Source organism: Equus caballus, chromosome 4 (genome assembly GCF_041296265.1).
Source record: "Equus caballus isolate H_3958 breed thoroughbred chromosome 4, TB-T2T, whole genome shotgun sequence".
Lineage (NCBI taxonomy): Eukaryota > Metazoa > Chordata > Mammalia > Perissodactyla > Equidae > Equus > Equus caballus.
The window spans coordinates 82,634,098-82,650,294 of NC_091687.1; the positions used below are offsets into that span (position 1 = coordinate 82,634,098).

At 39.2% G+C, this 16,197-nt stretch overlaps 1 protein-coding gene across 12 annotated transcripts in view; it reads right to left on the bottom strand.

Moving 5' to 3' along the window:
• CADPS2 (calcium dependent secretion activator 2) overlaps window positions 1-16,197 on the bottom strand; it is a 495,842-nt gene that overhangs the window by 34,621 nt on the left and 445,024 nt on the right. For all 12 annotated transcript variants that reach the window (XM_070264987.1, XM_001502202.7, XM_070264989.1 and 9 more), the window contains 3 exons: window positions 13,553-13,627; window positions 2,173-2,256; window positions 2,035-2,067 (listed from right to left, as the gene is read on the bottom strand). In XM_070264987.1, coding sequence (XP_070121088.1) covers window positions 2,035-2,067; window positions 2,173-2,256; window positions 13,553-13,627 — 192 coding nt within the window. The remainder of the gene's footprint in view (window positions 1-2,034; window positions 2,068-2,172; window positions 2,257-13,552; window positions 13,628-16,197) is intronic.

The following is a 16,197-nucleotide window of genomic DNA, read 5'->3' on the forward strand; positions in this document are numbered from 1 at the left end:
ACCAACAGACGGGGAGTGTGTTTTTCTGAAACAAACACAAGCCACAGTGGTAAGAGCAAAGAATCTTAACCACTAGATCATCTGGGCTAGTGACACTACCAATAGTGACACTGGTAAGCTGGAATTCATCTAGAGAATGGCGTGATAAAGAGTCTGGGTACACTTGCTATAGCTGTTTTCATGATCTGTCTATTTCCCTATCTCTTTCATCTCTAGATACTGAACAGGTAGGGGACAGGAAATGCATATTTTCATCATGGATGCCCAGGGCCTAGCACTCAGTATGTGTTAAATAAATACTTAATCAGTGAGTTCAATGAAGAAGTTGAGGATGTCTAATACAGAAAATAAGAATTCCTTAGACAATATACCCCTTTGAATACCTACCATATCTCTTGGGAAGAGGAGGCACGATAATTATCATCAAATATTTGAAGGGCTATCTTGCAGAAGAGGGTTAATACCAAGGAAGAATTCACACACGTACAGAATTTCAACTCATTATACCTAAGAGGAGGCTGTCCTACGGTGAGCCTGCAATCACTGAGAAAATTAAAAGAGCTTGAAGGAATCTTTGCGAGGGGGTTTCCGCATTAAGGAGGAGAGAGGATGAACTGATTTCTGCGTCTTTCAACTCTGAAGTTCTGTGGGGTCTTACAGATCTGGTACAGGGTCAAACTAAGAACTTCAAAAGCTATGAGGACAGGAATAATTATGGTGTCCCATTCCATTTGTAATTCAAAATAACACAACTATGCTATAAAATGTATGTTAGGAATTCCAAAGAAGTTCATGTGTTCCTATGATTACTTCCTATGATTACTTGCCTCTTTCTTTTTAAGATGGCCAATATAAACTCTCCTTCCTAATTCTCCCTTTCTCTCTTTTGTGCTGCTGCTTTGCAGGACCCTACACACATGATTATTTCTGCTTATTGCCCAGTACTGACTTTCTGATTCTAGGTACAAGATAAGGAGTATGCCAAGACTTCTTTGGGAATCATTTGTAAAAGAAAAACCCAAAGGAACCCTATGCAAACGCAGGAAAGTCTACGGCCTTTTCATTGAAAATGTCCATTTATAATAATTGTAGCAGCATTAAATCTGAGTGACTAGTCCACAGTATAAAATGCACTCACACATTTTAGAGATAAGAGCTACCTACATCTGATATACAAAGCTGGCCAGTACTCAAGCCACTAACATTCACGACGGCGACCCAGAGCTGTGATGCTACTCAAGTAAGGTCTTAACCAAAGATGAGATGACTTATACTCCATCTAGTTTTAAATTTTAAGTTTTTTTTTTCCATTGTACGCTAATTCTTTGAAAAAGTGATACATATGGCAAGATATATGATTAAACAGAACGTCTTAGGCCTTGATCATATATGTAATAGGATTTAAACTAATTTGTTAGCATTATCAACTTAAAAATGCTGCCCTAACTTGTTCATTATATTTATCATGTGAATTTTTTCATTGTAGCTAAGTAAGTTTCATAATTTTCTCTCATGGTATCTTAATCTTTGAACAAATTTACAGGTTATGAATTATTTCCCAAGAATTTTGTGAAAAACTGAATGTTAATATAAGCGAATATTGATTTATAACACTTTTGTATTTAGAAAACTACTTCTTTGATTTAACTGGCTCATCTCTATTGTGACTTTAACTCCCATAAGAAACCTGTTACAGCTTTCACATAAAGGGAAGGGAGAGTGAGCATTTTTCTATAAAGAGTGTGAGGTCTTTTTTACCCCATCTGAGAGTGCTATAACTACCCTCTGCAACGAGCTGACAGGTTCTCATGATGAATTGACCTCCTTAAGAGCTCCCACATCACAAGCAAAAAAATACACTGAGCTCCCTTGCCAAGCGTCGTTGTGAGGGTTAGTGCTTACTTAAGGAAAATAAACTACTCCCAGAGGGAACGGCACTGGTTTAAAGATTTGAAATAAACCCATTGTAAAACAATTATTTTTTTAAAAAAGAACTATATAGAATTTTTAAAAGCAAATAAAAAAAATACTTACTGGAACATCAACATATTTTGCAGCTGCTTTCACCTTAAGTGGAAAAGAGATAATTATGAGAATTATTTTCTTCACTGTTAGATAAGAACTATGACAACAGTCAAAAGACAGCAGAAGAGAACTCGTTCAAATACTTACAGTGAATGACAGAATGGATGAGAAGAAAGTGCCTTCATCATATCTTGACAGCTTAGACAACACCCCTTCCAACACTGAAACAAACTATAATATAGGTTGTAGTGAGCATTTCGAATATTACTGTGCATACAAACTAATAACTGGGCCAACAATTCCTGGACCAACTTCTCCCATGGCACAAACATCCAGAATGTGTAAACTGACAGCTGAGGGGCTGACTGGAAATGTTTACTCCTTCATTTTGAAGATAAACTCTAGGGTTTTTTGCATTGCTGGAAATACTACACACACGTTTTTTAAGATAAAAGAATAATGTGTAATAGGAGTCTGGTCACTACAATTTAAACCATTAGTAAACAACTTTAAATTCCTGAGCCTATTCCTTCAAACAATTTTCAACTTCAATATCTGTGTTTAGAAGTTCTCATCACAAGAAAAAACATTTTGTAACTATGTATGGGGATGGGTGTTAACTAGACTTACTGTGGTGATCATTTTGCAATATACACAAATATCAAATCATTATGTTGTACACCTGAAACTAAAATAACGTTATATGTCAATTACACCTCAATAAAAAGATACATATTTAGAAGTAATGATGTTCAAAGCTGGATCCAATTTCTTTCTATCATATATCAATTGATCACCCCAAACTTTTTCTATCTATGGAAGAGGCTGAATAGAAAAGAACAGATAATGAAAAGGAGGTGTAACATTCGGCGCTCTAACAACATTGTAACAAAGTCTGAGATTACTTAACAAATAGTTACTAAGCAGTTCTAATTGGGACATATAGGGATCATCCCTGCTTTTAGAAGCTTACAAAGTAGTTGGGGAGCTAAAACAGATACACAGACTGCAGGGTACAATAGAAAGAGCACTAGACTGAGAGTATATATCCTCATTCTATTGACTAGGACTTTCACATATAATTAAATGGAATAATCACGTACGTGTCAGAATAAATACATGGGTTTACATAATTTTGTTTTAGAAAGAAAATGCAGATTTCATTTAATTCTAGAGGCAGGCACCACCTGGAGAATCTTGCCCAGTAGAGGTCAGTTACTACTATGTGGGCTCAGGCCAAGCACTGCACCAACCGGTCACCCATCAGTTTAAGAGCATGCGCGTGTTGGGGATGCGGGCATGGAATTATACTTAGTCTCAAAAGTGTTTTACATTTCTAAAATTTTATATTTCTATGAAATGAAAGTTAAGATGTGTACTGTCATATAAATTAAAATACGGAGAATTTTATCTCATTGAGCGGAAGCATTAAGATCTGACATGAAGATAAACAAGCGATATTAATAAGGATCTACTGCTCTACATCTTTCCTCTTCAGAACTAAAATAATATGCACTACTGACAAATTACACATTCCCAAAGGGAAAATCCTGACAAGGTTTTTTAAATACGAAAAGGGAAATTAACAAAGGCTGGTTTTTGTTCACATAGCAGCTTCTTCAACAAAGTGATAATAGTTCCAGGGACACAGCTTATTGGTCTCTGGTGACCAGAGGACTCGCTCCGAGTGCACAGGAGATAATCTTTCCTCTATGGCTGATCAATTACTGCAAAATAGTTTATGCAAAAGAAACAGAAACTTCCCAATAGGTTTCTCCATCACATCATTTGCGACATGATGTAAGAACACAGAAACAAAATCATGCAAACTGCTAAAATTTTTATTTTTAAAGAAAGAGAATTATCTATGGTTGGTTAGTTATCCTAAGGGATACAAGCAGCAAAAAACACAAAAATACAAATTGCTCACAACTAAATGCCAATTTAGCACTTTCTTCCTGCCTATTAGGGTTTCTTACCAATCACAGCTGGCTAACTCAACTTGATGTGGTTTGCAAAGACCCAGAAGACCAATACTCCAGGGCTATGTCAGACCAGGGGAAGGGAATTCCAAACTTAATGGCCCTCTGTGGAAAATGCCTTGTCTCTTGTAACTCAAATCTTGAGAGCCAGTGTGTGCTGGGTGATCTCATTTGCCACGAGGAGAGCGACAATTGCTATGGTTACCAGACAACCTGAATCACTGAAGGCTCTAGGGCAGTACCTGGTTCCTGGTGCCTTCCAGTGAGGATATGTTTACACATGTGAGTGATGCTGAGGGACAAGGCAAGGTAGAGGCAAGAATCCTGTGGATGGATTTAGAAGTCTGAGTTCAAGTTGTAGCTCTGCCACTCTCTGTCTATGAGACAACAGTCTGGACATTTATCTTCTCTAACTTCAGTGTATTCATCAGCAAACTGGGGAAGATGACAGCTGTCCTGCCCATTACAAGGATGGTGTGAAGATCAGTGGAGATGACTTATGTGAAAGGACTGTGAAAATGGCAAAATACTAGAGAAATGTAAAGAATTAATATTATTGATATGATTAGCTAAGTCACTATCCACTACATAAGTTTAAAAACCTAAATCCATTAAGTCACAAGCTAATGGGGGTAGCTTTAAGATTAGTTAGTAATAATGAGTTTGGTTATAGGCGAATAGGTCTAATTCAATTAAATGATATGTATGAAGGCAGAAGTGAGTTGAGGCTGTAAGTCAGAAGACTCGCATTGGAATCTCATCTGTTTCTAGGTCACTTGGCTGACAGGAGACGGGGGAGGCTTTGAACACAGGTCTGGCTCCAAAACCCATTGTCTTTACCATCATGCTACAGAGTTGTATCCAATAAAATGATATAAATAATGGGCCCAGCATACACCAAGCACTCAATAAATGTTATGTTATGATTTTTATTGAGAACTTAATACAGGAAATACAAAAAATGAGTCTTAGACCCTTCCTTCCAGGAAGATACAAACTAGTGGGAGAGAGAGACATGTATAGGACTGGTCATGACACACGGTGGAAAGTGTTAAGGACCAGTGTAAACAGGCAAACAGTGTAACTGAAACAAGAGGAGGGAAAGAATGATTTCAACTGGAGGATATTGGGTAAGCTTCATTTACAAGGTGGCACAGGAGCTGAGGCACAGGATAGCAGAGAAGAATGCATAAAATGACACTTGGAGGCCTATTAGCAGATGAATTTAGGGCATAAATTTTCCCACCACGGCATCTGGCAACCTTTCTAGCTATTCTTCTCTTTAGAGTATGAAACAGCATTGGGGTCTATCCCAGTCAGTCCTGTGCACGGACCTGTGGTCTGCTGCATGCATGTCACAGCATTCTTTGCTTCCATTTTAACAATAGTGGAGAGCCTCTCCTTGGGTTTCTCCCTACCCCAAGTGGTCCCTGGGGTGGGGGTGGGGGTGGGGGTCGCGATTCAGCAGGGACTCTAGTGCTTACACGACAGTGAACAGCGACTGCACCTCCGCGATCAACCAGGTGAGCCATATGGTTCCTACAGGAAGGTTTTCTTTATAAGATTCTAGTCAAGGCACACGTGGTGGAAGAGCTACCTTAAAAACCGAACTCTATTAACATCAAGATTGACTAATAATGGTGTTTTTCATCTGGCTTTTAAATTGCACAAAACAGCAAGATTCCAAAGAAACCCAGTTCAATGCTGGGTTCAGTTGCCGTGTCTTTAACTGCTTCCTGTGAACTTTCTCCGCACAGCTCAGAGAGTATATAAACACTTACGGATTTGCCTTATGCTCTCTGTTCTCCTGAGTGTGTCAGGCTGGAATGAAACACTGTAATCTCTTTGTTTCCCTGCTCTTTATTGTGGATGCCATTCACTGGGTTTGTTTGAATAATATTTAACACCTAAAGTCTGTTTGGGTAATTACCAACTTTGTCTCATGATGCATACTCTTAAGGACATTAAAGACGAAAGCAGTTTGAAATGACTGGTAGAATGAAACAAGAAGTATGCTATGAGGCATGTTGGTTTACATCTCCCGTTGAATTTTACCAGTGTATAAAATTCATTTTCCTACATGTATGGAAAGTAGAACCACAAATTTTAAGAAGTGATAGAGAGGATTCCAGCTATGGATGGGCGGGTTCAAAACACAGTTCTTGCTTGTTTCAGCTGTGACATTTCGTGAAGTAAACAAGAGATATTTGCATCACTTAGGCTGCTAGTCCTAAAACCTTCCACAGAAAAGAGATCCATTCATAAATAAGACTGATTATGAAAAAGCAGTTTTTTTTTTTCAGGGCAGGGATTAGTGGGGCTGGGATATCTATTAGCAGATGTTTCAAATTTATTTGGTAAGATCAGGACTAACTACTATTGTTAAAAGTCCACATGGAACCAGAATATCATGCACTGGAAGAAAACAGGTTTCCTTCCCTAAACCAGAATCTTACTGTTACGACACAATGCAACTCTCTTCCTCATCCTCTTTACTCCACTGTGAGTCCACTTCTTTGAACCTTTGTTCTGACTCCTAAAAGGTCTTTCCAGATTATACACATTTGTATTAAGGATGGACAGTATTTGACAGTATATATTTATTCACAACATACCTTATTCCATAAAGTATCTAAGGCAACTTCCAAACAGCACACCTAGCCCAGATACTGGTGAATTCTCCACACTGTCTTCTCTCATTGGTCCTTTTTCCCTTGCCCCCACAAAGAGAATAAACTATCTTATTTCGTATTTCTTCTTTGCTAATGGTGTATATTATTCCTGTTAAGCATCTACTTGGATTTGAACAGTTGTCCTCTGACTATGTGGCCTTGATTCAAGCAAGTAAATTTAATCAAATTAATCTCACCAGATTGAGAGTTTGAGTTGGGCAGATATTTTAATTACATTATCTGGGCAGTCAGGTAGGTTTTGTCCTCTGTCCCTCCTATTCTTAAGAGAAATTCAGGGGAAAATATTCTAGGTTATCAGAAAGAATATGCACGTGTGTATATGTATTTACAGGTATATATTTACATACTCCGTGAGAAAACATACACTCTCTCCTTAATTTCTTTTTGCAATAACTGAGGATTTAAGAAGTTGAATATCTTGCTATGATCCTTTAATTCACACCCAGAATCTACTGAGCCCCTATTACTGGAGCACATTAGGAGAGTGGTCCTTCTTGCATTCGTTGCTCTGTTGACCACTTCCCCTGACCAGTGCTTACTCACAGCCCTCCCAGACTTTTTCAGCACGCTCATCATTACACACAATGAATTCCATTCTCATCTACCTGACTTACAGCCGTCCCCCCGATTACCTGTCCAAGCTGGCCCCACAGCATGAATGCCTGTGTGGGGCAAACAGCACAGGAGGGACACACAGGCTGGTCAGAACAACCTAGACAGAAAAGGGATACCAGAAGACTGGGAGTGAAGCTACCACGTCCTCTCTGCTCTTGTGGAATTCTGTGTGGTGTCATGGAAGGATTACAGGCTTACAGCCCACAAAGGCCATATCCTGACTCTGCAGCTACCACGTGACCTGAGCCCTTTGGTTCCTCATCTGTGAACAAGGGGACTGGACTCTGGTGATCAGGCCTGCCTTGGGGGATGAGGCCACACAGGTAGGGCTCCAGGCCTCCTTCCTAGCCTAATCAGAACAGCTCTGCTTTCATCAGTGTTGAACATATGCATATTATATAGATATTCTAACATATATTCGAAGATATTAAATGTATCTTATAAAAATGTTTGATAAGTCCCTGCTAGATGACCTCAGTGTTCTCTTCCGACTTCAGCGCTGTGTGTGCTATTGGACTGTAGGGCCTGGGGAGAAAAGATGTGGGCCCCAGAAGCCTCTATAAAGACATGTAAGGATTTTTGTTTTAGACTGAGAAAAGGCTGCAGATTTTCTTTTCATCTAATACTCCTGTTTTTTTGATGAGGAAACTGAGTTGTGCAAGGAGATCCAGCTGTTAACACGAAGAAACAGGAACAGAGTCCAGCCCTTCTGACTATCCCACACATTGACCGATTTAATTCAACATAAACTGAGAATATGTCATTTCTTGTATCCTTTCCTTGACAAGATTTAATGTTCCTGCTATCATTTTTTTTTTCACAGTAAAAAGTTGTCTCAATTCTTTTCTGTCTAGAAACATCTTTTTTTTTTCCTTTTAAAGTGGCTTTTCATTTCTCCATAGAGGTTCCAGTTAGAGTACATCTGCCTGAGAAGAGCAGCCACTGATAGAGGATCATTTCCAATGGCTGAAATCTTATAATCACATTAACAGTTTGATCCCATATCCCTCCTCTGAATTCCAGACCCAAATATCTGACCGTCTCCTTGGTATCTCCTCCCTCAGACATCTCAGAGGCAGCTCAGTCTCAATATGTCCAGTACTGACCTCAGGGCTTTCCCTCTCAATCTGCTCCTCTTCCAGGGCACCCTGCATCAGTAAACTGCATTAACATCCACCCTGTGCTTCAAACTATAAACTTAGGAGTAATCCTTAATGTTTCCCTCTGTCTCCCCATTACTAACCCCTTGTCTTAGTCTGTTCAGGCTGCTATCACAGAATACCATAGACTAGGTGGCTTACAAACAGCGAACATTTGTTTCTCACAGTTCTGGAGACTGGAAGGTCTATAACCAAGGTGGAAGATTCAGTGTCCAGTGAGGACCCATTTCCTGGCTCATAGATGATGTCCTTTGGTTGTGTTTTCACATGGCAGAAGGGGCTGGGGAGCTCTGGGGGGTGGTTTTAATAAGGACACTAATCCCATTCATGAGGGCTCCAACTTCATGACATAATCATCTCGCGAAGGTCTCACTCCCAAATACCATCACACTGCGGGTTGTTTCAACATACGAATTTTGGGGGCAGATTCAATCTACAGCACCCTGTCCCCCACTGTATATCTTAAATGTCTTTGGATTAGTCCACCAGGGACCAAGGTAACAGCTTCCTTACTATCCCTTCTGTAATCTTCTTATAACGCAAATATGATTAATTCCCTACCCCGACTCCCTGCCTCTCCCACCCTTCAGTGACTTCCCATTGCTCTTAGGATGAAGACATTAAACTCCTCAGATCTGAAGTTGGGCTTTTTAACCACGATTCCACCCTGCCTCTCTGGGACAGAGTTGGGAATCATCAGGATGCAGTTAAAGCCGGAAGTGTGAAAGTCACAGAAATTGGTGGAATGAGTTCAAAAGAAGACTAACAATGGAAACCCAAGGAATACCATCATTTAGCTGCTACATGGAGAAAGGACACAGTTTCTGAGCATGTAAAATGTGTGTGCAATTGGGACACATGCTGTTGAGTGCTATGTGTGATCGAGAGCCCTGGCTCATTCTCAAATTATTTGTGAAGACATGTGGGATAAGAAGAGGATATCAAGGGGCTGGCCCCGTGGCCGAGTGGTTAAGTTTGCGCGCTCCGCTGCAGGCGGCCCAGTGTTTCGTTGGTTCGAATCCTGGGCGCGGACATGGCACTGCTCATCAGACCACGCTGAGGCAGCGTCCCACATGCCACAACTAGAAGAACACACAACGAAGAATATACAACTATGTACCGGGGGGCTTTGGGGAGAAAAAGGAAAATAATAAAATCTTAAAAAAAAAAAAAAAAAAAAGAAGAGGATATCAAGGTGGGATCGAAGAAAGGAGGTAATAGGAAAGAAGTGTTGCTTCTTTTTATCCAAATGTAGCAAATACACTTACCAATATGCATGGAACAATTAAAATATGGGAATAAATACCTGGGATACAATACAAGGAATTCACTATTCTACTCATCTACTTTATACAGAGTTAATTAATATGCTATAAAAATGTCTAGGACATGACTCTTGGAATTTGACAGGGTAAAGACAGTTAACATAGATGTTACATATTTTAATTTTTACAGCCTTTTTCACTTTTTATTGATTTCCTGGAGATCTAGAATCAGCAAGTACATTGGATTAGGAATCTAAAGCTCAGAGGTTTGAATCCTGACTCTATCACTTATTAGGTGTGTGACTCTGGTCAGTTTACTAAACTGCTTTGAGGATGATGTTCCTATCTGTGAAATAGGGTAAGCTCACCTATTTCATAGGTGTTGTGCAGTTTGAATAAAATAACACACGTATAGTGGCTGTTTCACAGTAGGTATGTTATAAATACCTCCTCTAAAAAAATCATTTCTTCTTTAGTGTAGACAAAGGTGAACAGGCTATTTTAGAGGCTGTTTTGTTTTTAAATATACTGGAGTTTAAAGGTAGTCTGTTTGACAGCCTGGATGGAGATTCATCAGGGCAGTGCTTCCCAAAGGCTGGCTCAGGAGGCCCTATATCAAAATCACCATGGTGACTGGTTACACTTGCACATCCCTGACCCTCTTTCCAAACTTCTGATTCAGAACTGCTGTAAGGCAGAGCATAGGAATCTGCATTTTAAAAAGCTCTCAGGGGGGCCGGCCCCATGGCCGAGTGGTTAAGTTCGTGCACTTCACTTGGGCGGCCCAGGGTTTCACCAGTTTGGATCCTGGGCGTGGACATGGCACTGCTCATCAGGCCACACTGAGGCGGTGTCCCACACGCCACAAGATGGACCCACAACTACAATATACAGCTATGTACTAGGGGGACTTGGGGAGAAGAAGAAGAAGAAAAAAGACTGGCAACAGATGTTAGTGCAGGTGCCAATCTTTAAAAAAAAAAAAGCTCTCAGGTAATTTCTTGGCATGCTAACATTTAAGAACTATACTACAGAACTGTATTCATCTGCTTAATGAAATAAAAACCACCATTTATTGTTACTTCCTATGGAAGCTTCACATGGCTTGTTCAAACTATCAAATTAATTTATTTTATATTTTTAAATCAAAGAATTAAAGATTATTAATACTTGCTATTTGACTGCAGGAGAAATGATCCATAGAGAAGAACTATAATCTAGCCTTGATTTCCAAATATAACAGCTAGTTACATTAGGCTATTTAAATTAGGTAAAATTAAAATTTCAGTTCCTCAATTGCACTAGCCACATTTCAGGTGCTCCATAGCCACATGTGGCTAGTAGTTACTGTATTGGATGGCATCCTTATCTTGTTCCTGTTCTCAGAGGAATAGCTTTCAGTTTTCAACGTTGAGTATGATGTTGGCTGTGGGTTTGTCATGTATGGCATTTATTATGTTGAGGTACTTTCCTTCTATACTCATTTTATTGAGAGTTTTTTTAAAAATCATAAATGGACATCAGATTCTTTCAAATGCTTTCTCTGCATCTGTTGAGACAATTGTGAGATTTTTATTCTTCATTTTGTTAATGTGGTGTACCATGTTGACTGATCTGCAGATGGTGAACCATCCCTGCATCCCTGGAATAAATCCTACTTGATCAGAGTGTATGATCCTTCAGGATAAACGCTTTTTTCATCACAGACAGTTCTGTTGGATAGTGCTGATTACTAGAACACCATTTCTTTACTTAACTCAAATATACCACTTTTTCAATTAACCAGATGCATTTGATATAGAAAAATTTAAATTTCTCACTTTGCCAGAAACAAATGCAGAGATGATATGCAGCCCTGCTGCCTCCTGGGCAACCCTTCCTCCCCCCAACCAAATAAAACTAGTTATCGCCTTTTCTCCTTGGTGCCTTTTTAACACTTTATCAACTGCATGCTAGCATGCAACTCAGTGACTCCCATTATGCACCCTTCTCACAAAAGACAACTTCCCCAGGAGAACTGTGCTGACGGGGAAGCCTCCATGTGGATAAGATTTCCGTGGATAGCTCATAGACCAAGAAGCTGCTGTGCTGGGCTCCTGGGAGGATGGAAATCTCATTGTTCTTCCTCTTGGAGCTTCATTCTCCAGGTGTTCACCTCTCCCTCCACCTGACGGATGGTTTTCCTGGTAACCTTTTCCCTGTCCACTTGTTGGTGAGTATTGGATGTGTATGTGTAGGTGTTCTTGTGGTGGGAGAAGTCAGAGGAACAAGAACAAGTTGGTGAGGTGGTCCTATTCTAAAATCATCTTTCTTTGTCACTATGTTCCACCTCAAGACGTGCTACCCAAAGAATTTGGTAAATACAAAAAAAACTTGAGGAAAAACCCCCAAATTAACTATAATCCCACCACCCACAGAACAGCTCTGTCAACATCCTGGCATTATCCTAACAGTCCTTTCTCTATGCCATGCAAATTCAGGTCATATTTTACATTTCTAAATATTCATTTTTTTCACTTAATACTATGTTATGAAACCTTTCATTTATCATTAATTGTCTTTGAAAGCACAGTTTCTTAATACCTATATCCCACAATTTACTGTACCACATCCCTCATGTTAGAGATTCAAGTTGTTTCCAATTGTTCATCAGAAACAATGTGACAATATCAACGTATATATATTTTGTGCATCTCTCTGAGTAGTAGGAAAAAATGCAAAAAGAATTATTAGGTAAAACGGTACTAACGTACTTGATATAGTTCCAAACTACCTACTTATAACAATTTATAACCATATATAGGCGATGTGAGTGTTCCACCTCATCTTTTCTAAAACTGGGTGTTAGCTTAAAAAACATCTATGCTAATTGCTCTAAAAAATAGTGTATCACTGTAGGGTTTTTATTTTCCTTTGCATTCCTTAAATTATTAATGAGGATTAATATTTTTCATCTCTATTGGGCATCTCTGGTTTTTTCTCTCTTTTCCAAACAACAGGTCCTTTGTCTACCATATTGGGGCTGGTTTTCCTTTGCTGTTTGTAAATTCTTCCAGTTGTTTTATGAAGCCTGATTTGCAGTTCTTTGACGGAGACTTGCGAGCGCAAGGGCTATCTCTGCTCGTATGAGAGCGGCCCCCGGAGCACATCCATTCCGTCTCCTCACTCCTCTTTCAGTTCTCAGTGCTCTCAGGTTCTCAGTCTCTTTCCCTATCAGACCTTGACCTCAAATGTCACCCATGACAGTCTGTTACACTGTAGTGGGATTTTAAATCATCTAATCATTCAAGGGAACACTCCTTTATGCTCCTTCTCTATTTATACAATTAAAGACCATAGCTTTTGTCAAAGATATTTGAAGCATCAACCAGGAAATTGTGGATGACTCCTTGGAGTGAAGAACCTCAAAAACCACCCTCCCAGCTCTCTCTTTCTGCCTTTGAGACCAGTTCTAGAGCCCCAGGGCTGTCACCACAAAAAACAGGCTAAATTCAAGGACAGATGACTACTCACATCAGCCTTGGAGATGAAGACAAACGCTAAGAGGACAGGAATGTGAAGTAGCACGGTTATCACCAGAAGTCAGAGTTATTTTTAAAAGGACAATTCTAAGAAAAGCCAAAATTATAAACAAAAAATCAAAAGTTGTTGACAAAGAGTCTTCATATTTTGCTCATGACTTTTCTTGCAGCTATTTTTAAAACTGCTATTTCTCAGTTAGGTATTTAGAAACATAAGACATATTTCTAAACATTTTCAGTTGAAAATGATTTTTTAATTTGATTTAAAAAGGCGAATAAATAATACATTACCTTTGAAACTAGGAGTGAAATGATTTCTTTTACAGTGTTGTCAATCAAATCATCTATTTTTGAATGGTACTGTTGCTAGATATTAAAAGACAAAGATGCATTAGTTGACATGGACACAGAACTTTTGTCGTAAGTCATAAATATTTTAAAGCTATCAGTTATGACATATCAGATTTACTTAAAATGATCATTTTGAACATTAGAAGAACAAAACCTTGAAAACGATCTACCCAATCAGCACTTTTACATTGTGGTCTGAAAATTTTCCCATGTGCACTGTTGAGTTAAGCAGCTAATGGGGTTATTATATAGATGAATTGAGTTCTTATTCTTATTCAGGCGGAGGAATGTGAAGGATACTTTTTGTCTTCTCCTCTATAATTAAGGTGGCCGTGTATTTTTCTAAAGGGTTGGTTTAGCTGGAGAAGCAAAAAGACTAGAAAAAGATTTAATTAATACATCATTTCATGTCTGACAACTCTCATTCATAAGTTATTTTAAATGTGCTCTAGAAATAAAATGAGCTCCCAACTGTTCACTCTAAAAGGACCTTTTTGTCTGCACGGGGAGCAGCAGTTTATACAATTCTTACAATATGCTCAAGCAAGGGCAAAATTAAAATTTCATCAACAAAGGTGAATAGATGGTAACAAATTAATAGGCCATAAAAGGTATAATGAAACGGCACTCACTCCCCATAGTTTTATTACTGCTTCCTCATGAAAAAGACGCCTTTAAGTAAATACAAAAAGATGTATTTAAAATAAACCTGAAAGACTCTTTTTTTTTTTGCTTTCTTTAGAGAATCTGAGAGTGTTCCATTCTTAAATTAGCGGGAGCTTCAGCTTCTACAGCTTGTGAAGGCACATTCATTTAAACAGTAATTCTTCCTTTAGAAGCATTTATCTGACAGCCGATTGTCCCCAATAGCCACTTCACAGAAAATGTGACTTGTAAAGACTAACCCTATCCGGATGGTTCAAGGCTTCTTGGAACAGCGAACATAATGTGTAGAGCAAAAGTGCTCAGGTCAGTAGAAACATTAGAGCAACTTAACAGCTGCTCGTTGAATGGCTTCCTAAGATGTAAGTTTTTGAAAGCTACTTTTTCTTCTGAAAACATGTCTCAAAGTTTCCACACAGAACAAAACATCAACTTAGGTCTGCTTTGGAATACGCGGGAATGATTTCCCCCCATAGGCTCTGACTGTTACAAGTGGTCATCTACCTGCATAAATAAGACAGAAAGGAAGTATAATTTTGAAGCACGTGAATTATTTTCTTTTTCTCTTTCTGTGTGTGTTGACAAATGGTGTAAAATGAACCACACATATGTGAATGTGGAACTTTCTCGACATGTGTTCCACCCAGTGAAGTGAAATACTAAGTGTCTGTCTCAAAGCCTTACTGATTTCCAAACTTGTGCTGCCCAGAGGACACATGGAACAGAAACAGAGAGGGGACTTCTACTGCAGGACTGCTGACACTCTGGCTTTTAGAACACTGAAGAGAAGGGACAAGGGGAGAAAATAAAGAAAAATAAGGCAGAAGAAAAAGAGCCTGAAAAAGCTGGCTGGTAGTTGAGATGGCGGGGAAGCCCCGGACAGATACATATACAAAAAAAGGACCCGGCTCGGGCTGAAGCTGCCTGGCAGACTGGGCGGTGGAGGAGATTATGCAAATAAGCTCTGGCCCGGCTCTCCCTCCTGCCACTCTCCTTTCATAAATTCAGGTCTGTGCAGCAGGAGGAAATGAAAGACCAGACTGAGGCTCCTCTTTGGGGTGGAATAGGAACGGGACATAGGAGATGGGCTTCAAGCTTCTCACTTCCCTCTTACATGGAAAGTGCTACAGAACATACAGGGATGGAGGCACCCAGATCTCCAACTGGAGCTCCATATTCTCAAATACACTTTATCCTCAGTGTTTAATCTCTGTTTGCTATAAATTTCATTTTTTAACTCAAACGTAATCAAATGTCATCAGAAGGCTATTAGACTTAAAACAGTAGAGCTTCCACCTGTTAAACTTTTGGGTTGCACTGATTTTGGCAATTCTTAAAATCAAGAGATGAGCCATTAAAGAGGTCCTTTATATACCCTGGGAAAGCCATAGACCTGAGGAGCCATTAAATTCTCCTATAATACCCATCTTTAGACTGCTATTTTCTTTGATACCTGATCTAGTCAAAAGTAGTGAAAGGAAGAAGGCAGGAAAGAGGGAGGGAGAAAGTTAGAAAGGAAGAAGGAAAAGTATATATCTTAAATGTACTACCTAAAGGGGCAAACCGAAATAGCATAAGCTTTGTTAGGTTTTTGTAATGTGAAAGTTTGCTATCATAAACTTATATATTAAAACTGCTGGGAACTTCCAGAATCTGCTCTAGCTGCACAGTTGATAGAGGTTGCCTGGGAGCATTGTGGTTGGGAGTGGGGAGGTGGTCTCAGAATTCCCATTTTACATATACATTCTGCAAAGAGAATAACCCACATATGCCACATGTAGATAATAGAAAGTTAGCTAGAAAAAGTTATTCCTCAGGGGATTCAGGATAGCTTCCAAAGAAAAGCACAAAGATACAAAAAGAGATCACAGACAAGAACAGGTTTACCTGCAGAGACATTTACATTACCTAAGCTAAAACTG